We start from the raw sequence: 25,150 nt of genomic DNA on the forward strand, positions 1-25,150 counted from the left end.
AAAAACTCAGGCATTTTCTTTATTCAAGCATGCATTTAAAAGTTAAACTAAAGCCAAAGTTACAGTCAGTAAAAAGTTTTTAAAGGTGCTGGGCAGATAAATACATATGCTTTATTGCACATGTCAAGTGATGCTGCTGTGTGGTAGATTTAAGGCACATTGCTCAGAAATAACTCCTCATCCCCAGCCTGGGCTCAGCCTCTACAGTACAGTCACTGGACTACAATACAACACGTCAATTAGTTACTCACATAACTGTTAAACAGACTTCACTTGGCACGTTTATTAGACAACAGATATGAGATTGAACCCATCGCTGGTGTGTGAATAAAGATGGTGTGTGAGTGACTTTGGTCACATCAGATTCCCATCTGATTGACAACTTCCATAAAGTCACAGTAACAGAGTGGGTTGTGTGGGGGTGGGGGGTATAAAGGTGCTCTCTATCCACAGGATAACATCATTTGGAAAGTAATTTAAAGGCAGCATCACTATTAAACACTTCTATAGTAAAATTTTTAGTCCTTATAAAGTTGAGCCCACAAATAAGAAAATTTGTTATCATATACAGTAGATGGTTATAAAACACTACAAATCTTCTAATCCTCAATTACAGGTGAGTTTCATCTGTCATTGTAAGGCTGGGTTTCCTCAAATCTTAAAACTATGACTTTTTATTTGCCCCATTTTAAATCAGTCAGGTGGTGTTATCCTCCAAATAGTTTGGATAAGTTGGGGCGAGGTCTGTCACCTGGAGTATATTTTCAACAGGGAGACATACTGAGCGCAGTCTTGATCAGTATAAACCTGGTGGTGTTAGTGAGGCTGGTGTACTGGCATCTCAGTGTGGCTGAAATGTCTTGGCCAAGTCCTCCAACAGGGACATTAACTTCTGCTCCTCCAGGGCAGAGCTGTGGGTCCAGGCCAGTGGCAGGTGGGTGGACACCATCTTTCGGTCTGTAGACAAATACACACACTGATGTTAATGTGGAGGTGTAGCTTTTTTCCAATGTCCTCTTGCAGTTTTCGGTCCCTATCCTGGTCCTAATGTTAGGGAATACTTATTTGCAGAAGGGTTGGGAGACACACAGTATTGTGTCAGAGGGTCAGTTCTGAAATGGCGCTTGGTGGAAAGGCAATAAAGGCTGTGCATGTGTTCAAACATCAACCTGTTTAAAAGGTGAATGGATGTACAAATGCAAACACTGGATTAATCTTCAACCCTCATCTGCAGACACATACGTCTGCTGATGCTGTAACAAAATTCAAGCAGCGGAGTGTCTGGAAGATTCACCAAGGTATATTGAAGGTTTTTAAGATTTCTAAATATCAACTGTATTAAAGTATTAATGTATGACTGAAAAACAGAATATATCCTAGAATTATTTGTTATATTTTTAGTACTTCCCAGCAGTAAATAACAATAATTTCTAATTTGCTTGATTAACCAATAAAAACAATTAATGTATTGTATAGATGTGTAAATTTTACATACAGCTGGTAATTGGATGCAAAAACATTTTGTAACTATCAATATTGTGAAAATATTTTTATTTTTATTATATTTCAATCTTTGCAAAAGCTTCTATTGTCTTCTGTTGTAAAGAGTTTTCAACAGCTCCAGACACCTTAAAACACAGATGAGTGAGACGTGCAGGTGCTGCAGGTCTGGTTGTGTTAAGCTTCTAATCAATAATTATGACCCTTGTCACTTAATGTGTTAAATGTAACCATGCAACCTTTTTCATATGTACTGCTGTGATTGTACAAGGCCACCCAGTGATATAATGTCAAAAATGTCAATAGCTGCGAGGCCTGAATTAAATTGAACAAAACAAGTAAACACACAGCGCATGTCTGCACAAGAAGTGTCTATATGCTTTCATATTATATTACTATGTTATATATTGTATTTTTGACAGTGTATTTTGCATGTGAAGCCATTATTGGATAATGCATATTCATCTCAAAGAACAGCTAAATAAAAAGTATTTTATATTTTTTACTTGCATGTGAATGCAAAAAATGTCAAAATGTGTCAGCATCACCTTGTTGACAGCTGCCATGGTTTTGTCACCTGTAGCAACATGAGATAAAGCAATGAAAAAAGCCAAATAAATGGTGTGACTGGTATTCAGAGAGACACTGCTTATCCTGCAGCAAAATCCAAACAGACATGATGTCTTTAGTTAGATGTGATGTTCTCTGAAGCATGTGGCCTCCACATCACTGTCACTTCATATTGGTTTAATATAAGCAACAAAGTGGATCAATCTGCCTAAAATAAAAAAATGGGGACACCAGATGTGACTCCCTCATTTGCATCATTGTTAAAAGATGAGTGCAGTATGTTTATGTCTCTGTTGAAGTCTTTTCCTGTAGGCTACACAGCGTCCCTCTTCAGACCACTGGGGTCATTGTGCATGTTTGTGCGTGTGTTCATAGAGGCACTGTACTCTCTGGCAGTATCTGGCACCAAAAGCAGCCCACTCCAGCTGCAATGGACACAGGCCAAATCCTCACACACACTCCCCATGTCTCTCAGCCCACCCACAACTGACAAACACATAATTCAGCTGCCAGTCATCGCCTCCCGTTTTCACTGTGCTGCGCAGTCTTGAAGCATTAAGATTGTATTTTTGTCTTTTCAACCTTTTATAACACATTGATCTCTGATATAGGAGATGAATGGGTAAATGAAAACAATAATTGTTTTACTTTTGCATCATACCCTGATAGAAGCGTCCACTGGGGTTTGTGGTTGCAGCCTCAGAGATAGCCAGCCACACTACGGTGTCAGCCCCCTGCTCTGGGGTCCGCAGACTATCCTTCATAGAGCGATGGAAGTCTGGCATGGCATTGGCCACCGCTGGGACAGACAAAGACGGAAAGAGAGAGAGTGAAACAAATTTTGATTGGTGTTAGGACGAAGTGTGTCTAATAAACGGTTTTGTTAAATTTATCCAAAAAGTGGAAGCAGTTAGTACCTGGAGTGTCCACCCAGCCAGGCTGCATGACAGAGAAGTGGATATTTGTGTGAGCCTTTGCCAGCTGCTCTGTCATCACCACCTGCTGCCTCTGGAGCACACACACACATGAACATGAATACACATTCTGTGGGGTGAGGGGAAGAGTTAGTGCTTCCTATGTGAAAACCACACCTAATAGACAGAGATTTGAGGCATCCAGACTGTGGTGTCATTATAAACTACAGTTCTCTATGATTGTGACGCTGCACTGAAAGTTTCCATTTGCCAATATTTTGTTTCGTATGCAACATGTGGTGCTTCTGAATCTGGTCAGTTAGACCAGAAGAGTAACTTTCATGGAGATTTCTGTGGAATTTGTGTGACCCCATATGAAGTCCTGTGTAGTATTAATTCTGCTGCCATTTGTTTACCAGATAAACAAAATATATTGATTTGTAAATGATATTAGAAAATAACAAATGATCCAAATCAGCTGCAACATCTACTGCAATCTCCAAATATCTGCTCTGTGTTACAGGTTTTCTGTCTCTAATTAATTTGAATGAACTCGTTGTATGATCTGTAAAATCTGCTGTGTCTTAACCCTGATCAGCAGGCCCAGGCTCAGGTCTAACCTTGTGCTGGGCAAAGACCATAGTGCCGTCATAGCGTCCTCTCTCAGACTGCAGGTTTCCCGTCCGGAGCTTCTGCACCAACATTCCCCCTGATGACACAGTGATCTGGTCATGGGGGAATAAAAACAACAGTGAGGGACAGTTTCTTGATACATTATGTGTATGTGCTGTACACTTTATTCAAGTGCTTCAATACAGCAGGTACAACTTTGAGGTGCTGTACTTAGCTTAACCATCAATGGGTTTATCTCAGATATCTTAAGAAATTGTTTACATGTACAGTAACTTTGATGAATATCTATTGGTTAGTTTAGCTTGAATGCAGAAATGCATGTTCTGGGGTATTTTTGTGTTGTGCCTATGGTGCCCCTTGACGTTTAGACATGACTTGAACACGTCTGCCATTAGGTGTCTCAGCCCAGTATCCCAAACCCATTAACTGTTCATTACAGTGATGGATAATGATGACCAGTGCAGCAGTATCTAAAGGTTTTAAAGACAATTACAGTCTATAACAAAATGTGAGCCCAGGCAAAGCTACAGTAGAGCAGACAACAGGAGATTCTGACTCACCACTCTGGGATCTGGGCTCTTCTCCAGCAAGGGAATAAGACTCTTGGTGAGGATGTAAACCCCTAAGAGACAGACAAGGAGGGAAAAAAACACTTTTCATAACCATCCTCATCTTTCCTTCTTTGCGTTTGCCTTACTTCAGCTCCTTACCCTTTTAACTCACCAAGGACGTTAGTGGCAAAGCTCTTCTCAAGCCCCTCAGTGTTCACATCCCTTTGACTCATGATGGAGCCTGCATTATTGATCTGCACAGACATTTTTTATTACTCACATTGAAACAATATTGATCAAAACATGTTACAGAAGAAAATTAAAAAATGTGGAGCTAATATTCTGATACCACACTGTGATATATTTTCATACGACAGTCTTGTAGGTAACTCATGTCACTCACCAGAACATTGAGAGACTTGTACTTCCTCTTGAAAGACTCAGCAAACTCCCAAACCTTCTTGGTCTCAGAGAGGTCCAGGATGTGGACATAGATTTCCTAAAATGACACCAAGCATTTAGACTAATGTCACATCTGGGAGACGAGGCTGTCCCTGTGTTTTTTTTACATCATCTGGGATGTGAGTCATACTGTACTTTATTTCCAGTCTCCTTGACAATATCAGCCCTCGCCTCTTCGGCCTTGTCCTTGTTCCTGCACACCATATGGACTATTCCACCTGTGACAATGACAGAATAAACATGAAATAAATACTAATACATATAATGCATTTGTGTTTAATTGCAGTCTTTTAGTTTAGTTTATATACTAAAAGACCTAAATTGAATATATATGAGCGTGTGTGTGCATGCATGTGCATCATGTCTACATAATTTGCAATATGACAACTATCAACTATTTATTGTTTTTCTATTTTTAATTATATTAATATTTATTTATTATTTTACAATATTATTTAATTAATTTGTGTGTTTCTATATCCATGCTTCTATTTATTCTTTTCTCTTTTTACCTCATTTTTGTAGCCTTGCCATAACATCTATGTATCAGTTCAGTTTGTGTTTATTACTGAAATCACAATTAAAGACAGTCTTGCATTGGACTGGATTATATTCAGAGATATTCCTGATATTCCGACATCCTTATGACTATAAATAAATTAGGAAAAACGAGGAAAACTCTAAAATGTGCTATGATTTGTATTAATTTGAGCAACTGCTACTCTGGTTACTGTGAAAACACCTGACAATGATGTTAATTTTCAATCTCATCATATTTGTTTGTCTTCATATATGAGATGATTAGCTGCCAGATCAGGTACTAGGATTGATACCTCTTTTAGCGATGGCTATGGCGGTGGCTTTCCCAATGCCACTGTTGGCTCCTGTTATCATGAAGGTGCGTCCAGCCACGCACACCTCCAGGTCCTTCTCCACAAACCGCTTAGAGGCTGACAGGAAGCCATTCCTGCAAGATAATCCCATTCACTGCATTATATCCATACCTGTTTATTTGCTCTAGATGCATGGAAGCTATGCATCTACTGCATATCTCTGTTCCTGTGTCTGTGTGTATGTTGAGGTTGTAATGGGTCGGTGTTTGAGGTCAGCTTGCTTAATGTATGTTGCTGCACAGCTTTACTGTACAGATAAAATAAAGGAGAGACTGTGCCTGGCATCGTCTCTGAGGAGAAAGGGTTTGGGTTGAGACTACTGATGGTGACAACACCATTAGTGTGTGTGTGTGTGTGTGTGTGTGTGTGTGTGTGTGTGTGTGTGTGTGTGTGTCTGTATGAGTGAGCCACTAAAGACCTCAATTCTCCCCATTGTCCCGGATGCCATTGTTGAGGGCGGCTGAAGGGGGGGTGATAAAAGGAACAGGGAGGGGGTTAATGCTGCAGCTAAATGATCGCTCTGTTCGTTGGTGTCATGCAGAGAGCTATTAGTGCAGGGTCAGGGCGGGTTTCCAGGCAGCTCTCTGGGAGAAAAGATAACGTAGAACAAAAGAGAGAAGGGAAACAATCACAAAAGCACCTCTTCAGACAATCTTGGCTTGTTGTATACTGATGGACAGCCACATTAGGGCTGCAATAGATCAGATTGGACTGCTCCAACATTTAGAGCCATTTTATGTTAAACAACTGAATTGCATTGTTACATGTCTCTTCCTGAATCATTATCAACTTTGTGTGATTCATAAATCAGTGATATTGTAGGATGCTCTCTGTTTGCACCCTGTTCAGTGATGCAGTAGCAATTAAGGGTTGATAAACTTCAGCTTCTAATAAATACAAGAATTCACCATCAGGGAGAAAAGATCAGCTGAAGTATCACCACTTTCAAAGATCCAGCCCTCATGCAACCACAGCCCTAACCCAACCTTGTATGACTAATAGGCATGGCCTGCTCTGTATTTATTTAGTATTTTACATTACAAATGCAAATCATAACTTTCATTATAGATTAAAGATTGATCTGGCAATTATTTCCTTGACTGATAGTGTAATTGTTGTGTCTATTCAATATCAGTCCAACAGCAGCAGTTCCTCTCATTGGAGAGTTTGGCATTATCAAATATTTGTCATTGAAAAATGACTTAAAGGTCCATTTTAAAACCGGATGGTTATTTACTTTCTGTTGAGCAACTAACAGTCGCTAGCTAGTTTAAACATCAGAAAGTTCTTTAAAATGTTGAATAAAATATTTAAATAAAAAGGCCTGAGACATAATCTTCATTTCAAATAAATGAAAATTCAGTGCAGGACATTAGACAGAATACAGTGGTAAAATCTGCTTATATTAATACATGTGTATGATGTATTTTTCACTAGAAAAACTAAATCCATTTTCAAGTTAAAATTGAGACCTATTTAAATAGCATTCATTGTAAAGATAGAAATGTCACATTAGATGATTTAGTATTAAAGTGCTGCCTGTAAAAGTTAGATGTGGTAACGCTTTACTTGAAGTGCTCTGTGATATTTACTCCCATTAGATTCAGAAGTGCAGTAAAACTTATAACTAAACTAATAAAATCATGAGGCAAAAAAGCAGAAAATTACATTTAGTTGAAACTGCATTACATTTCCTAAATTATACTATGATGAGTTTATGATGCATCTCTTCAGCAAAGTTGTGCCCGTGAAACGACCTAAGATAATTGTTTCTGCACACACAGACACACACTCAGCCCCCAAACTCCACAGCGATGTGCCAGCGTGTAAACTGCAGACCAGGCTTCATCTTACCTGGTGAACTGGGTCAGTCCCTTCAGGAACCAGGCGGAGTTGCGGTACAGAGACATGGTGCTGCTCTGGAAGCCTCTCGCTGAGCTCAGCTGTCTCCTCAGCTTTTACTCTGGACCGAAACCACGTGTGGCACCGCTCAACCAGCACCAGAGGACAGGTCCCCCGGCCCCCCAGCGGCGGAAAGGAAGGATGCATCGTTTCAGGTTACTTGACCAACAGATGAACGTGAACATAAGACAACATCCTGTTTGTTCTAGTTTCTTATAGTGTGCGTTTGGCGAAATGGAAATGGACGGAACACGTTCGTCTATGTTAGAGTTTACCTGACCTTTAGGCAGGGAAAATTAATAACACGCCTCATAATGATAATATTAACGTTACACAGCAAGTGTTGATGCAGGACTCTGCGTTGTATATGGACGGGAGAAGACAGGCTTTGGAGAAAACAAACATATAAGCAAATACTCTGAACCACTGTTGACTTAAAAATGCCACCCATCCCTCCTATGATGAAAAAAAGATTTTAAAAAATTAATAATAAATCGACAAATATAATAATATTTAAAAACATTTCCCATATGAGAATGTTCCTGATTGAACTATTTCATATTTTTTTTAACTGACTCAAGGTTTTGACTTTTTAAATCTCCTAATTAGCCTGATACTTAAACTTTGTCAAAGCAGCATGTAGGATTTATTTTTCTTTTAAATCTACGACACAGAAAAAAGGGAAGAAACGTTATGGGCATTTGAACATTTAATATCACAAAAATAAATCCTACTTAACTTCATGAGTGATTTTTATGATGAGCAGCTCTGCCTTCCCCTTCACCTGTTCGTTTACAGCTGCGCCAGGTGGTGTCCCAGCAGCCAATCAGCGGCTGAAGCGCAGCAGGGCGCGGCTGTGACTGGAGAAGGTGTAAGCGCACTGACTTCTGGGAAAGGTAACAATGTCTCCGCATCTTAAAACGCACAGCGCACTGTAGGTCTGCGGTGCTCTGGGATCCTGGGGAACGCGTAGTTGTAAACGTGCCGGATTTGAGTTTGGGTGACTTCTCTCGGGCGGCTGAGACAAAATGGTGAGTATCCGAGCTCCCTGCTAAGTGCTGAGTTTTGTCCTTATGCAATAAAATATGTCCAAAGATGTAACAAAGTTGCAGTTACATTGCAGTTACTATAGTTAGTCTAAATTAGTGTTGTTAAGATGTGGGAACTGCGCCAGCTAAAAGGGGAATATTTGGCTTTTATAGCTGCACATCAGTTTAGGGGAGGGACTTGATCAAAGGTCATTGAGTTGGAACTGGAGTGGCATTATTCTAACTTGTGTTATGACCCTGAAATTATCTAAACATTTTTTAACACATGGGAACTGTTATGTTTCTGATTGCTACTCTTTTATTGAGAAACCAGAGTGAAAAGCTTACCAAGAGTTGACAGTTCCAGCGTAACAACAATCTCTGAAAGGCAAATGAATGCAAAACTGTGATGGTGTGTCTCATGTAAAATGAGATTTTTACATTTATTTATATATTGCACATTGTAATTCACAGAAAACAATCACATTATCTTAAAAAAGGTACTAGAGGGTACAGCTGATATATTTTACTCCACATGTCTTGCTTTATCTTGTTGCAGAAGCAGTGCTGCACCTATGGGCCAAGAACTAATTACCCTTGCTCAATACAACCACTATATTTAGTGTGTCATTGCATTCAAAGGTGATATTGATGTGTCATGTTTCCATGATGGTCTAGTTGTGAAATCTAATTGCTGCTTGGTGCAACCCTCACAGTGGTGCTTTTGTTTTAATTGCACATTTGTCTGTAGTAGAGGGTAGCACTGTATGCATGGGTGTATCTGCACCTGCATCTGTATGTGATTGCATCATTGTATGTTGACACTCTAAACATTAAGCACATTTTAGTTATATGTGTCTAACTCTCTCAACAGAAGATTGTTCTTCTTGGCTTTTTTATACAATTTTCTGTAGCTGTCTTTACCACTGCACTACAGAAATATCATAAGTCTGAGTTTTCTACTCTTTTTCCACCTCCTGTCCTTTTCAGATGCGCTTTTTGTTACTGTTCAGTCGTCAGGGGAAGCTGCGACTGCAGAAATGGTACACACCATTGTCAGACCGGGACAAGAAGAAGGTGATCCGGGACATGATGATGTTAGTGTTGCCCCGTCCACCACGTTCTTGCAACTTCCTTCAATGGAGGGACCTAAAGATCGTTTACAAAAGGTGCCTCCAAGAGACACAGCTATGTTTCTTTTCTGTTTTCATTAACAGCTATCGTGCTTGCAATATTTTTTGGATTTTTGACAACGTTGTGTCAGCTACTGCTCTAACATTTGACCTCCTCTTCAATGTCAGGTATGCCAGTCTGTATTTCTGTGCTGGTCTGGAGAGCCAGGATAATGAGCTGCTGGCCCTAGAAGTGGTGCACAGATACGTTGAGTTGTTGGATAAATACTTTGGCAACGTAAGTAGTCCTGAATGTCTTGGTGCAAGCAGAATTCACTAGTGATTGAAAATCTGTTTCGTAGTATTTGTATACGATTGTAGTGTTTTCAGGCTAACTAGAATTCTGCTCAGGTTGACTCAGGTTGGAGCTATATGTCTAGATTTGTGTGAGCTTGCTAAAACAAAGCAGCAGCATGAGACAGATGTTGCTAACGTACAGTCTGCACATGCTCACAGCAGTCCTGAGAAGAAGTGATATTGAGCAAAGCGATAACATCTGTGTTGTCACTGTCACTGTGTAGGAGCTCTGAAGTAATTCATTTAACAGAGATGATCTGTGCTCTCAAACATATAATCTCTGACAATTTACAGGCCCCAAAGTCTGTACATTATATTGTGCAGTAGAAATAAGCTTTATTGGTTCATCAGACTGATACACACATGACAATACCAGACATAAGCTATAGCCTACTAATATCCTCCACATGGCAATACACAGATACAAGCTAAAAGCCATTGCCATTAATCTGCTGCTGTCAGCCTCCTCTTTTCTGAAAAAAAAAGTCTACTGGATTTTGAAACCTGATTTAAGGGATTTGCTCCTGTACAACCATATGTGAGGTCCAGCATTGACACTGGGTGGCTCATAGTTCATCCCCACAGGTTCGGGGCTGAGGTCAAGATCAATCATGTTCTTGCACAATGAACTCAGAAATACCTTTTTTTAGGAACCAGGCATTGTGTACAAGAATCATCATCAAAGAGGATCATTCTACTCCCAAAAATGTCACTGTAATATTAAGTTTACCTTTAGCTGGAACTCCATGACAGCTTTTAGCAATATTTGCTTATATAAGTCAGTGTCATAAAGTAACTTACCGTCTCACAGTGCAGATCCATCATTTTCATAAAAAGCAACGAGCACTGCAGTGATGAAAATCAAAGGTTATACAGGTAAGTCTGAAGTTCAACATCTCTGTGTTATACTGTGCAGAAGCAAAATTCCTTTTGTCTCTGCACATCATCATTTACCAGTCAGACTCCCCCTGGTGCCCATAGATTGCCACTGCACCAAAACCACTTTTCTTTCTTGTCATCTTTATTTTTTTTCTTCAACTTGCCATTCCTGTATTCTTTATAATATTCAGTTAGGGCCTGGTCATCCATAGTAGTACAACAAAATAGCTTATCATTTTTACTCATGGCTGAAATCACCTCCCATACCATTTATCAAGGAAGTGTAAGTTACCTCCAGCTTAAATGATGGTTTATTGTTCTGTGTTCCTGTGTCAGGTGTGTGAGCTGGACATCATTTTCAACTTCGAGAAGGCTTACTTCATCCTGGATGAATTTCTGATGGGAGGAGAAATCTTAGAAACTTCCAAAGTGGCTGTGGGTGTATCTTTGGAGGAGGCTGATACGCTCCAGGAGGTATATTAAGCTTTTACAAACCTTTAGTTAATGTTTTCTTGTTATTAGTCATATGAAATGTGCTTCCATACCTCCTCTCTCACCACAGACAATGGAGGAGTACATGACCAAGCCTGCCTACTGAGCCAAGAGATGAGGATGTTTCGAATTTCAGGACCAAAAGGTTCATTATTCTGGAAATATCTGTGACTACAACTTATTTGGCACATTGCTGCAGCCACACAAAAACCACAGTCCAAGTGATTTTTTATGCTTATACTTAAGTTTTAAGAATTGTAATTATATTTGCCTCTCTTCAGTGCCTTTTATGCCTAATATTTATTAATCAGTCTCAGGGTTTGTGTCTTTTCCCCAGGTGTTTTTAATATTTAAATATGTTTTTGAAGTCCCAGTAAGACATGGTAGAAAGTTGTTTCAGTAGATTGTTTGATGATCAATAAAAGAAGAAACACTACACAATAAGGAAAAATAAAGTCAATGCTTTATTAACATCAGGTATGTTACATATGACCACATTTAAGAAAGAATTACCAAAAAACACAAGTGCATCTAATGGATCCAACACTGATTTTGGTTGTGTGTGTGCATTGAAATGTGAGGCTGGTGAGTCACATGTACTGGTGTTAAATGTTGTTGAGCAACATATAAAAAAAGCATCAACTGAATGTCAAAACACTTAGATTTCTGCTAATAAATAGGACTTTTGTAAACTTACAGAATAACTAAAGTTAGGTATATGTTTTGTTCTTCAAAATATTTTATTTTCACCCTTCCTTTCCAAATATCTATATCTATAGATATAGATATACATCTATCTATAGATATAGATATATATCTAAAGCCTTATTTATATTCCTTGGGCAGTTTTGGCATCAGTATCATTTTCTTCAGTTTCTGGGTTTAAATAGCTCAGCAATTTTATCACTGCCTCATTATCAAAGCCTTGCATTTGTGTCTCACTGCCCTTATCATCATCCTCTGGCTGTCTCTTCTCATTTGAATTTTTATCTGAGTCCATTTGATAAAAATAATCCTGTATGGCCTGTTCGAAAGAGCCTGTCATGCTCGGTCCAGCTTCATCACGCTTTTGGCTTGCCTTGTTGCTGTACATGGTGTTTGGATACTGTGCCAGCATCTGAGCTGCTAAATATGCTGCCAATTCATCCTCATCCATGGTGTCGTCATAGTTGTCCTTTAATGAGCTGGGAAGGCGCCGTTGCGTGGGAGTGGATTCCCCCAAATGCCCCATAGGCTGAGTGTGAAGTCGTGACAGCAAGCTTTTGTGCTGCTTCTGCTTCCTGACAGGAGCTTGATCCTCCACACTCCCTAGCCCGAGGATGTTAAGGATTTCTTCTGTCCTCAGCTCTTCTGGGGACTTTTGTCTGTCAGGCAGGCGTCTGTTGTAGAATTCAACTTGAGGAATTTTCTGTGTCTTCTTTAGGGAAATCTGAGAGACCTTATTTTGTGTGCTGGCCATTTTGTTGGTTTTTGGTGACTTGTCTTGATTTATTGTTTCTCCAGTTCTGAGCATGTCCATCAGGTCTTCAGGTGGGATTTGGTATTTTTGTGAGATTTGAATGAGTTGGTAGATGGCCCGTGGATCTATATTACCTCTGTGCTGTGTCTGAGCCACTCTCCTCTCAGCTCTCTTCTTCTCCTCTTCCTCTATCTCTCGTTTCTGCTCTTCTTCCTCACTTTTTTCCAGCACTTTCAGGAGGTAATAGTCCACTAGGTTGGCAACATCATCTGGGTGTTTTGACCTCTTGATTAGGTAGTTTTCATCATCTTCCTCTTCATCATCCTCATCAGCTTCTTCATCATTGCCATCAACATAATCAAGCCCTCGATCAACCTCACGTTTGTTGTCCCTCTCCTTCTCCTCCTCTTCCTCTTCCTCCTCCTGTTCTTGTAGCGGACCCCAGTCTGCAAGGTCCCCACCTATGTCATCGTATGCCACATTCCTCATATTAGGCATATGATCATCTTCTCCTTCATCCTCCTCTTCCATGTCATCCTCCTCATCTTCGCGTTTCTCCATGTTCTTTATGTTAGTCAGCTTGTCCAGTTCGTCAAACACAGACTGCAGTGTTGCCAGGTTCTGTGGTGTATACTTCTCCTCCACGTTCTCATTGGTGCGTTTGAAGGGGTTCTCATGTTCCATATTTGGCCCTTCGTCCTCCTCTTGCACATCTCCCTCACCTTCCTCCTCATCCTCAAACATTAATGGCAGCTTTTTGTGAGGTATAATGCCATGTTGCTTCTGCTTCATGGCTATGCCTTCCGTGCTGGGCTGCAGTGAATCTGGCTTGGAGGCCTTCTCCGTCTGTTGGAGGGTGCTGAGCACGGCCTGTAGCAGCTCCTCACTCTTATCTTCTCTTCCCTTCTCCTCTTCCTCATCCTCATCTTTGCTCTGCATAGGGTTAGAAGCTAGCCTCAGCATGGCACGCAGCTTCTCAGCATCATCCATGTGACTGGCAGAGAGGGGGGCGTGCTGCTGGTAGTCTGGGCCGGTTCTCTGACGGAGGCTCTCGATGTACTCCAAGGCTTTGAGCATGTCAGTATTAGGAGCGTGGTGGACATTTCCACTCTGGGAGTCTGGTTCGCTTCCTCTCAGTCTGTGCTCTCTGAGTGATGCTGCATGAATGGCAGACGAACTGAAGAAGAGGAGGATTAGGAGGAGATTGGCAAAACAGATGAGGAAGGGTTTGTCTTTTGTGAAGATCTCGAGGAGAGATGGCATGGTGGCGCCTGCAGAGGAAAGACAAGAAGGCACAGGTCAGCTCTGACCTTTACACATTAAGGTAACCATTACCGCTCTGGCATTTCTTAAATGCCTTTTCCTTCTATGATCATTTTATATGTCTGCCCTGATGATGAACATCACAGACCATAGAGCCATGTGCAGTGATTTGAAGACCTAAAATAGGTCAAACACCTCATAAATAACAAAATACAGAAACATTGTAAATATATATTTTTATTGAATGTCTGAACTGCCTGAAAAGATCCATTATAGTGATGTATTTTCCAGCTCTCTAAACGACTTTATAGTTTTTTTTTCAACTTGAATTATGTTATTTTTGTTTTAATTTTAGTCATTTGTATATTTCAATTCATTTAATTTTAATTTATTGCGTAGTAGGCTACCTTTTTGTCAAAAAACAAAAAGTTTTTTTGTTTGTTAGATTAGTCATAACACTAACATGGATGCGCTATATTCTGGATTTGTACTGTGAAATATAAGCCACAGTGTTCCCGCTTTCATTTTCCTGCCAGTTGCTGTTGTCTGGGGATCATACTGGGATCTCTCCGCCTGTGTGCCAGCAGCTGTAATAACATTCAGCTCCCGTGCAAACTTCATTAGTCGTCAGTTCGCTGCTCTCCTGTTGTCAAGGTAACCCGGTAAGGCTGATTTTCGCAAGGTTTCTCTAATTTAACCGATGAAAACATCTAAACTCCAACTAGTGTGTTCCAAGCTTAAAAGTCAAATTTAAGGTTTTTTAAAACCAACTCGCCTCCGGTGGGATAAACCGCTGACGGGCTTTAAATGGATGTAAAATGTTTTATATGTTTCATAGGAATTCGTTCAAAGTGAGGTCAAGTTGATGAAGAAGGCAAATACGGACAATGCATCACAGAACAGCAGCGACGAATTGCGGTCATTTTGTTTGTTTACCTTTTCGTTCATTTTTCCAACATGCTTTTAAATTCCTTGAGCCCAGTTATTCATTTTTATGTGTGGCAGACAAGTAGCACATTTCAGCGGCAAGAAATTCTCAACAAAGCAAAAACGAGAACAAAGACCCTGCGAGCGACACAACGCAACCTCTTCGCCTCAACATCTGTGGCGGTGCATCAGGTTGGCAAACAGGAGGCAGCTGAACTAACTTTGAAAGCTTCTATTCATACCAGCTGTGACAGGAATCGTCCTAATAGCAGCGCAATGTGGCTCATGCTCTTAATAACAAGCCGCTCTTACCTTCTCTAACCAGTTTGCTGGGAGGGCGGTCGGTGCGCTGAGGGTCTGAGCTCGGTCTGGTTTCAGCACCGCGGACAGCTCCTCGCGCTATTAGAGGAACCACCTGACTCGTGCGTCAGAGAGCGAGGACATACGCAACACGTGCACGCCCACGCGTGCACGTACAAACACACACACGCACAGTCGTGCTACTATCTCTGTGAGGACATTCATTGACATAATGCACTTCGTACTCGTTATACCCGAACCACAACAACTAAACGTCTACCGCCAAGCCAACCCTAAACCTAATTCTAACCTGAACTACAAAACCAAGTCTTAACCCTGAAATGAGGGTTTCAGAAAGTGAGGACCAGCTCAATTGCCCTCACTTTCCCCTTGACTTCCATTTATTATCTGAAGACACATCCTAAGCTTAACAATAATACTCTTTGCCTAACCAAGTCATCCTCCTATAATTCGGTTGGCCTTGTCCCCACAAGTAGGTCAAGTCTGCACAATGTGAGTAATGCCAGGCATACACAAACACAGAAACACACACAAACACAGAAACATACATCACACACATGCATGCAGTGGATTTGAGTCAGCCAAACAAAACAGCTTCTTTCTTTGAATATGAGCTGAAACTAGTTTTGACCCAGTACATTTCAGTGTCAGTCTTTTGTTGCAGTGTCTGGTGAAATGAATGAATTTATAATGGAGCTATATTTAGGAGCTTTGAGTGAATGAATGATGGGTAAGACTGTTCTGTGAATTTAATATGACAGTGGTGTTCATGAGGTTATTTAACATGAAGGCATGTTGTGGACGTTGTGGTAAAAAATAACTCCTCATGTGGTAGCACAAGACAAGGTGCTTAAACTAAATTAATTCAACCTTTAAACATTTTTTACTATGCTGCTGTGCTTATAAATGCTCAAATCATAGTATTTTCATTTCTTTACTGACCTCATTGTAGGCTTACAGTATCAAAACATTTTCCCACTATAATAGTTCAGTCTGTTCAGTGTCTGCTGGCTGCTGTCTCTGCTGCGGCACCGAGGGGCAGAGACAGTTAAAGTCCACCGATGACTCACATACGGACTCCGCCAAAGCCTGAGACGGGCGGGGTGACAGAGGGACTGCAGAGGGATGCGTGTGTGTGTGTGTGTGTGTGTGTGTGTGTGTGTGTGTGAGGGTGTGTGTGTGTGTGTGTGTGTGTGTGTGTGTGAGTGAGAGAGACAGAGAGAAAGACTTTTGATGCCAACCAGTGCACACTGTGCTCTCCAGTTTTGGCTGCCTGTCAAACCTTGCTCAGTGTGTGTGTGTGTGTTTGCAGTTTCATTCATAAATCCCCCTCATTGCTGTGTTTGATGTGAGCTCAGGTCTCCTCCACTGACCTGCTTGTCTGATATTTTAAGGGGAGCTTTCTTGTTTTCAGCTTCGTCACAGTGGCAACCTATAAATAGTTGTTTTTATGAAGAAAAATTAGTCTTCTTCAGTTTGTGATTTTTAATGAGGCTCAGAAATCATATGATTGTCTAAATACAGTGGAAACAATAAGATCTGAATAGAAAAGCAAGTGTTTTTGGTAATATGTGCATCACTATCTCTGGTTTGGAGCATTATACATTTTTGAACCTATCATAAAATTTCTTTATATGCTAGAAAATGTTCTGAAAAGAATAACTTTCTGATGGTTCAAAAACTGCTGTGTTCAAAAAGACTGTTGAGTCACCCAAGAACATCCTTTCAAACTCATTAGGGAACTTTAAAGGCTCAGTCATGTCACATTCACAGCTTCTGGATATAGATTGAGTCACATAAAATTGTTTGTATTGATGTTTTTTTCCCAAAGGACTGCCGTGAGAGTAACCTTAATTAGAATGAAGACTACCTTCTGATTTTGTTATACCACACATTTAAAGACAGGGAGAACAAGGGAAAACAGGACAAAAGAGCTAATTTTAATCTCATGTCACCATCAGCCTAATTACATTCTCCCTTATGACTAACACCCATACACATACATACACACAGTGCCAGTTTTGTACTGACAAAGCCTGCGCTATCTGGCTAATTGCTCGTGGTTGTGTCTGTGGTAGGATTACTGGTAAACAGAAACCAATTACAGCTCAGTTACACCCCCATTTCCACTGCCTGTCCACCTTTTTTCTCAGGTCAAATGAGAAGTTTCTTACTGGCAATTAGTAGTCTTCCTCTTGTTGTCTAGTGGCATGGTGTGACTGTTTGGGATCAAATTTTTTTTAAGATAGAAAATCTAAAAGTTTTTCCAGTTAGTGATACAGTTACTTTCCTATCAGTTTATAGACTATTTTTAAGATATGTAAAAGGGCTGGTGTGATAATTTGTCTTTCTTACAAGACTGAGATAAGTTTAAAAATAAAAAACCAATGCCAACTATTTTGGAAGGGACATTCTTTCTGTGACCTTGAATGGAGAAGGAAATGATTTGCCATTATTTCTACTGGCAATAATGAAAAGGTTTTTTTAAGTATCCAAGTTCAACCTTGAACTTGGAAAAAGTAGTGTACTATTTCTATTAAGGTCCACCTAAAAGCTTTGTCTGAAACATTATTAGGCTACACAAACTTCAATATAAAAAATCAAGAGTTAAATGTATTATCAGTATTATAAACACTGCTAGCTAATTTAAAATGGTTGAATTCAATAAAATCCTGCAAGTGGAGTTTTAATGCTTAACTTTAGAACCAAGATGGATAAGGAAACCCTAAAAGCACTATGCATGAAAATAACGGTTGCTGAGCGTGAATTCATACTCAGTTTGCAGATGAAGACCTATTGAAACATTTGTTTCGAACACGTGTTCGTAGGCAAAGAGAGAAGAGGAAGGGCAGGAGTGTAGGACTTAGAGTAGAGACTTGTCAGGGAAAACTAGAGGGTTGGCTAATATGATGGAGAGAAGAAAGGTGGATATCTTGTGTGTTCAGGAGACCAGGTGGATTTGTACAGGTTGGCGAGGCAGAGAGACAGAGATGGGAAGGATGTGCAGCAGGTTAGGGTGATCAAGGACAGGGATGGAAATGTGTTGACAGGTGCCACAAGTGTGATGGAAAGATGGAAGGAATACTTTGAAGAGTTGATGAATGAGGAAAATGTTAGAGAGCACAGGGTAGAAGAGGTGACTGTTGTGGAGCAGGAAGTAGCAAAGCTCAGTAAGGATGAAGTGAGGAAGGCGTTGAAGGGGATGAAGAGTGGAAAGGCAGTTTGTCCGGATGACATACCTGTGGAGGTATGGAAGTGTTTAGGAGAGGTGGCAGTAGAGTTTTTCACTGGGCTACTTAACAAGATCTTGGACAGTGAGAGGATGCCTGAGGAATGGAGGAGACTTGTACTGGTGCCCATCTTTAAGAACAAGGGAGGTGTGCAGAGTTGTGGAAACTACAGAGGAATAAAGCTGATGAGTCACACAATGAAGTTATGGGAAAGCGTAGTGAAGGCTAGGCTGAGGTCAGAAGTGAGCATTTGTGAGCAACAGTATGGTTTCATGCCAAGAAAGAGAACAGATGCTATATTTGCTTTGAGAATGCTGATGGAGAAGTACAGAGAAGGCCAGAAGGAGCTGCATTGTGTCTTTGTAGATTTGGAAAAAGCATATGACAGGGTGCTGAGATCGGCTTTGAGCCCCTTCTTGTTTGCTGTGGTGATGGACAGGCTGACAGATGAGGTTAGACAGGAATCTCCGTGGACCATGATGTTTGCAGATGACATTGTCATCTTTAGTGAGAGCAGAGAGCAGGTGGAGGAAAATCTAGAGAGGTGGAGGTTTGCTCTGGAAAGGAGAGGAATGAAGCTGAGCCGCAGTAAAACAGAGTACATGTGTGTAAATGAGAGGGATTCAAGTAGAACGGTGAGGTTACAGGGAGTAGAGGTGAAGAAGGTGGAGGATTTTAAGTACCTAGGGTCAACAGTCCAGAGGAATGGAGAGTGTGGAAAAGAAGTGAAGAGACGTGTGCAAGCAGGTTGGAATGGGTGGAGGAAAGTGTCAGGTGTGATGTGTGACAAAAGAGTGTCAGCAAGAATGAAAGGAAAGGTGGAGAAGACAGTGGTGAGACCAGCAATGTTGTCTGGTTTAGAGACAGTGGCACTGAGACAAAGACAGGAGGCAGAGCTGGAGGTAGCAGAGCTGAAGATGTTGAGGTTCTCTCTGGGAGTGATGAGGATGGATAGGATCAGGAATGAGGACATCAGAGGGACAGCTCATGTTAGATGTTTTGGAGAAAAAGCCAGGGAAGCCAGATTGAGATGGTTTGGACATGTTCAGAGGAGGGACAGTGAATACATTGGTAAAAGGATGCTGAGGTTAGAGCTGCCAGGAAGGAGGCCTAGAGGAAGACCAAAGAAGAGGTTCTTGGATGTAGTGAAGGAGGACATGAGGATAGTTGGTGTGGGTGAGGAGGATACAGAGGATAGGGTTAAATGGAGGCAGATGATTGGCTGTGGCGACCCCTGAAGGGAGCAGCCCAAAGGAAAAGAAGATGGTTTAACATAAGTTGCATCGATGCACATAATTGAGTATTTACAAGTCAGGAAACTCAGGTTAAAATGTACAGTAGGTTGTGTGTGTTGGAACTCCTCAAAACCAGGTTTCAATTCTGAAGTCACATTTTCCAACTGAACTCTGCCCACTTCAGACCAGTGAGAATCGCACAGAGAAAAAACAAAAAAGTGTTCATGTAGGATCTTATTGTATAAAAAGGGAGCTTGATAAACTATGTTTCTGTAACCATGAGTACCCTTTGCACACAAACACTCATGGGGCATCACCTTTTCTCCCATTTTTAGCTTTTCTCTGGTTTGTCCCCTGGCAACTGACCAGCTGCTCCCTATTCAATAATGCTGGACAGCAATAATTCTGCTCCTTAATTCAAGCTGTCCGAGGCTTGGCAGGCACAATGTACAGCAAGAGGTAGACAGAGCAAGAAGGAGAGGTTGTGAATGGGTCTACGCTGTTTGACGTCATCCTCTTTTCTCTAGTCGATTATGTGTGTGTTTATGTGTGTCTGGGAATAAGTGCAATGCATCTTTTTTTTGCTCATTTGTGAAATATGAGATGTGGCACCAGGCTGTGTCACAAACTGTGGCATTTATAGCACACAGGGATAGATATTTTAAATGTTCCCCAACACATTTGTCACCTTTGCCAGAAATGAAAACAATGAAGTCATTCGGTTCTGAAAACTGTGTTTACAGCCCTCACATCTGTCTCGGAGGTTTACACATGACTACGGGAGACTGAATGTGTGATACTGACATTAATAAAATCTTGTTTTTTCTAAGACACCCATTAGAAATTTCCACTGTGCTCATTTTGAAGTGGATTACCCAAAAAATAAAGCTTATATACATTTTCATGTTGTGTTAGGTCCAAATTATTTGTGTACCCACAGGAGCATGAGTCACCAGCTTTTACAGATGCTTTGAGGAGAATTGAGCAGAAACAATCACACCACTCTGGCTGTTTATGAAAACCCAAATGAAATTGGCAGGGTGCTTTGCACGTAGCATGTTAAAACTGGGAGTAAAAGAAACGAGAGGGGAATGGAATATATTATTGTAAAGGTAGAACTGAGATTTGTCGCATTATACAGATAACAGTTTTATTTGAGTCAATGTTATAACAACCATTATTATCAAACAATATTAAATGAATTAAAAATATTGAAATGAGTGGGGGCAGCATGATGGCTTAGTGCTCATGTTTGTTGCTGTCATGTTTGTTCTTGCAGTAAAATGACATGTTTGCAGCACTGTGGGATTAGCTATTCCTTATTAGTTATTCGCATTGATGCCTAATTTGAAATGCGGACCGCTATGCTAGATGGCTAAGGTTGTACTTTATTTTTATATGTTTGGGTCCACTAGCTAGCCCGGTTCGATAGCCTGGCTCGATAGTCCGGTTCGTTAGCCTGGTTCGTTAGCCTGGTTCGATAACCCAGTAATGGTCCTTCTCTGATGTACCTCAAGTCTCTTCTCTCCTGCTTTTCTTGCCCAAGGCAGCTGGTCACACTGAAACAATGGAATAAAGGCAGATATGCAGGATTATAAATAAAGAAGCACATGTTCCCTCGGTTGTTGGCTTAGAGTCCTGTGCATCTTTTCTCCTGTTATTGCTGCTAGATTGCACTGTACGGCCACTGAATTTTGTTTGTGACCAATCTTAAAAGGAAAAAGCAGTCAGCCTCCTCTCCTTTTCATGGCCCTGGGCTTTGATGTTGCTGTTTTGAACAAGGCCTGTGCCTTGGTCCTTCATCTTAAAGTTACAGAGCAGATGTTGTGTTGTCGGCACATAAGGGAGAATTTGTTGTTTACTTCCTCCTGAGAAGGACGAAAATAAACCTGCCCCTCCCTGCTCTGCTACCCCCTGGCTTATCCGTGCTGTGATACACGAGAAAGCAGCAGGGATACTTGTAAAGGAGCAGGGGACTAGATTTGAGGTTCCCCAAATAAACCATATACTGCATTATTATTCATCAGATGATATAATATCATTGTCAACTGTTCAGTGTATCTGTAGGGATAACATGAAAGCTCCAATTTAAGCGTCAGGGTCTCCAGGGTTAAGGTGGATACCGATCAGACCCTGGGAAACCCACAGTCCATGTGCTGTCATACTGAAACTACAGTAGGATGTATTTTGATGTGACGAAAACAGAATCTACGGAATGTGTGAAGGATTTGACATTGCACTGCTTTGGTCTATAATTCAATGTCAGCATTCAAGGAGGAGCACAGTGTAAGCGTCAAATGAGTAATACTGACTCACTTTCTGAAGAGGATTTTTGAGAAATGACTTACCTTTCTTCTTTAGCATCATCAAATGTTTTGTCATTGATGGTGGCAGCAGGGTAATAGGGATGGCACTATTTGTTTGCAGGTCAGTTGGTTTGTTTGTCTGCCACTTTGGTCCTGATGCAGAAAACAGTGACTTTTTTGGGTTTACTTGTGGTCACCCCCTGTGTAACCTCTACTTCTTTAGTCACAAAAAAAAATGGGAATCATGAAAAAGTCAATCTTTATTGGCTTCACATAACCTGTGATTCGTCTATTTTCTAAGCAGCAATTAGTATGTGAAGCAGGCACGAAAGAAATTGGATATGACCTTTCCTTTTCAACCTTGTTGCACTTTTGTAACCTGCAGCTGCTACAGCATTCCTATTTTAGTCGACTTTATAAATTTGCCTCGGATCTGGTCTCTGTTTCTTCTGGTTATTGATTCTCCTCTCTGTCCCAGAGCTGCACAGATCTCTTGAATCATTTATCATCAGCTGTTTCCTTTCTTAGGTCAGAAAAGATATCATCAGCTCCCACTTTCTGGCCTACTACCTGTGGTGCAGATCATCGTCACACCCAGAGGAACTGCACAAATGCAATACTTCAAGTCCTTGTCATTGACATTTATATGTATATATATATATATGTATATATATATATATATATATGTTGTGTTGTGTAGTATATATTGTATATATATATAAATGTTGATGATGATTGGATTGCTGCTTTACTATCTGAGATGCTAAGAAGGATATTGGTTATTATGTCATGCTATATGACTGTCATCTTTAGATAACAAATTTATAACCACTAATCTCCATTCATTTTTTTTCTTAGATGGTGATTTATAATTGACCACAAATTTCAATTATTTTGTCACTTTAGATATAGTACTTTTAAAAGTAGACAGTATAGGTCATTTTCTGAGTGTGTTTCCTTGGTTGCGTTTCTATGCTATTTGTTTTCATTCAGGTCATGGATACTAGCCAACTCTGTAATCAGTGCAATGAGCTTCACGCTGCAACAACTACAAATTATTCCAGCTTTGCAGGGGCGATGTTAGGTGTGTAATTTGTTTACTTTTAACTGGGAATTAGATCTGTGGAAAAGCCAAGTCAAGTTATTATGCAAAAACATCTGCAGCCGTTGTTGCAGTTGATTCTAAATGACTTCTATCAAATTCATACAGAACAAATTAGTCGGGCATTTAGGATTATATCAATAACCTCTGTGTATTTGGTAGCAAGGTGTAATAAGAACAAAGGCTACCTCAGTTTAGATTTGATATACAGGGGTATATGATCTTTCTGCAGGTATTTGATAAGTTTGTTCAATGAAAGTCAGACTGTTGTGTCATGTGGTGCTGGCCTGAAATTCTCTTTATGGTGGCATCTGAACAGACAAAGCAGCTGCTGAAGCTGGAACAGTAACATTAACTGGTTGAAGATGCCATTTCCTTATGACTTTTTAATGTTTCCAGCTTATTGAAGGAATTCCTAAATGGGCAGACTTCTTCTGATACGTGTTAAAAGACCCAGTTCTGCATATTTTGCTGGTAAGCCTACATACTTGAAAAATGCTTTTTGCAAATGTACATTAACACTCAGGTAACATTTGTTGGAGTGAAACTTCCCGAAATAGAATTAAGATTATGACAAAGCTGCTAATGTTGCCCTGAACTCTGATAATGTGGCATTTAAGTCTGTCTGTTATGCTGGGTTAGGTTACAGAAAGTACTGCTGGTTAGCCAGACATGCTAATGATTGCAGCTCACATTAGAGCAGATAAAGGTTTTCATGCAAACCATGGACTCCATCTACTCCCTCACTGTCCCCATATCAGAAGAATAAATAAAGCTTCATCAGGCACTTCATGACAATAGCACACGTTTCATGAAGGTCAAATGCCTCTTTGAATAAGCATAGTTAATGCTTTTTGGTTCTCAGGCTGGCAGGTGTGTCTTCTCACAATGCAGACCCAAAACAGAGTACTCAATACACCGCAGGTACACAAAATGGTCAACTGTTAGAATAAGGGCATTGTAAATTGCTAACTGTGTTATGAGAATTGTCATTTTGCAGACAGATTTATGCAAAGGGGGCAACCAGACATTCCTCAGTTAAGGATGTTCTCTGTTTTTCTGTGCAAATCACCAAGACATGTGAATATATGGATGTGAACTCTGTATGAACTTTGAAGATAGCCTATGTTTCAACTCTCCCCTATTGTGTAAAGTGAGACGGTGCCTGGAAGTCATGTAACCACATCACATATAAATTAAAGTGTGCTAGATTGGACTCTTTGCTGCAGCCGGGGATAACACCGAGTGTGCATCTCCTAAAGTCACGAGCTCAACCTAGAACAAAGAAAAGAAAGTCTCTGTGTAAATGTTTGATTAGAACCAACATTTATTGGTGTTTTTCCGCCCGGTTTCCAATACAGCATCAACGGTGAAGAGGAAGACGAGGACGCTGGAAAACTGTGCACAGTCGGTCCCATAGGGGGTCGGGAAAAATCCACCCTCGTGAATTCGACGGGAGGTCGGTGTCTACTCGCCTGAAATGATCCTCTTCACTTCTGCTGCTTGACGGAAGCCGGACAAGAGACGTATCTGCAGAAATAGGTGAGCTGCGTTGACTTCTATGTCAGGGACATAGCAGTGTCAGGGACACTAGAAAGCAGCTGTAGAATTCGTCAGGGACGAAACCTATGTCAGGGACATAGTAGTGTCAGGGACACTTGAAAAGTAAAAGCGCTATTCGTCAGGGACGAAAAGAAAGTATCAGGGATACTGAAACACGTGTGAGTGAATGAGAACGTGTGACTGATGGTAGTTGACTATTGTCGGCTGAATAGAGCAGTGTCACTACCTTTTAAAAACTGTGTATTTTGTTGGGCACAAGTAAAAATTGAAAAGTTGAGTGTGGTGGACGGCTGTATCCGCAGGTAATTAGTACCTGTAGAAGCTTGATACAGTGGACGATCCCCGCGCTGTTGTGACTGATCGTTTGCTTGTGCCAAAGTTGCAACTATGGGAAAGGGGAACAGTAAACCCCAATTAATGGGGGATCCTAAATTTATGAACACTTATTCTC

The 25,150-nt window shown here is 40.7% G+C and overlaps 3 protein-coding genes across 5 annotated transcripts; 1 reads left to right on the forward strand and 2 right to left on the reverse strand.

The window, feature by feature from the left end:
- Positions 1-5: 5 nt before the first annotated feature.
- dhrs12la (dehydrogenase/reductase 12-like a) lies at positions 6-7,518 on the reverse strand. Its single transcript, XM_026318779.2, has 10 exons — positions 7,378-7,518; positions 5,464-5,597; positions 4,766-4,848; positions 4,572-4,667; positions 4,341-4,422; positions 4,178-4,239; positions 3,605-3,709; positions 2,988-3,078; positions 2,732-2,869; positions 6-957 (listed from the first exon to the last, which is right to left on the reverse strand). The coding sequence occupies exons 1-10, from the start codon at positions 7,431-7,433 to the stop codon at positions 842-844; spliced, it is 963 nt and encodes a 320-aa protein (XP_026174564.1). The 5' UTR covers positions 7,434-7,518; the 3' UTR covers positions 6-841.
- An 802-nt stretch (positions 7,519-8,320) lies between these two features.
- On the forward strand, positions 8,321-24,543 carry ap1s3a (adaptor related protein complex 1 subunit sigma 3a). Of its 3 annotated transcripts, none has more exons than XM_026318800.1 (6): positions 8,321-8,456; positions 9,444-9,622; positions 9,755-9,863; positions 11,138-11,275; positions 11,364-11,438; positions 24,498-24,543. In XM_026318800.1, exons 1-5 carry the CDS (start codon positions 8,454-8,456, stop codon positions 11,397-11,399), a joined length of 465 nt encoding a protein of 154 aa, XP_026174585.1. In that variant the 5' UTR covers positions 8,321-8,453; the 3' UTR covers positions 11,400-11,438; positions 24,498-24,543. The 3 variants fall into 3 exon arrangements, with proteins under 3 accessions (XP_026174585.1, XP_026174575.1, XP_026174594.1); XM_026318809.1 differs by lacking the exon at positions 24,498-24,543 and adding an exon at positions 9,013-9,095 and having other exon boundaries at positions 8,341-8,456; positions 11,364-11,652; XM_026318790.1 differs by lacking the exon at positions 24,498-24,543 and having other exon boundaries at positions 11,364-11,652.
- Positions 12,123-15,299, reverse strand: scg2a (secretogranin II a). The gene is made up of 2 exons (XM_026318749.1): positions 15,255-15,299; positions 12,123-14,023 (listed from the first exon to the last, which is right to left on the reverse strand). Exon 2 carries the CDS (start codon positions 14,013-14,015, stop codon positions 12,123-12,125), a length of 1,893 nt encoding a protein of 630 aa, XP_026174534.1. The 5' UTR covers positions 14,016-14,023; positions 15,255-15,299.
- Positions 24,544-25,150: the final 607 nt, after the last annotated feature.

Source organism: Mastacembelus armatus, chromosome 13, assembly GCF_900324485.2.
Source record: "Mastacembelus armatus chromosome 13, fMasArm1.2, whole genome shotgun sequence".
Taxonomy (NCBI): domain Eukaryota; kingdom Metazoa; phylum Chordata; class Actinopteri; order Synbranchiformes; family Mastacembelidae; genus Mastacembelus; species Mastacembelus armatus.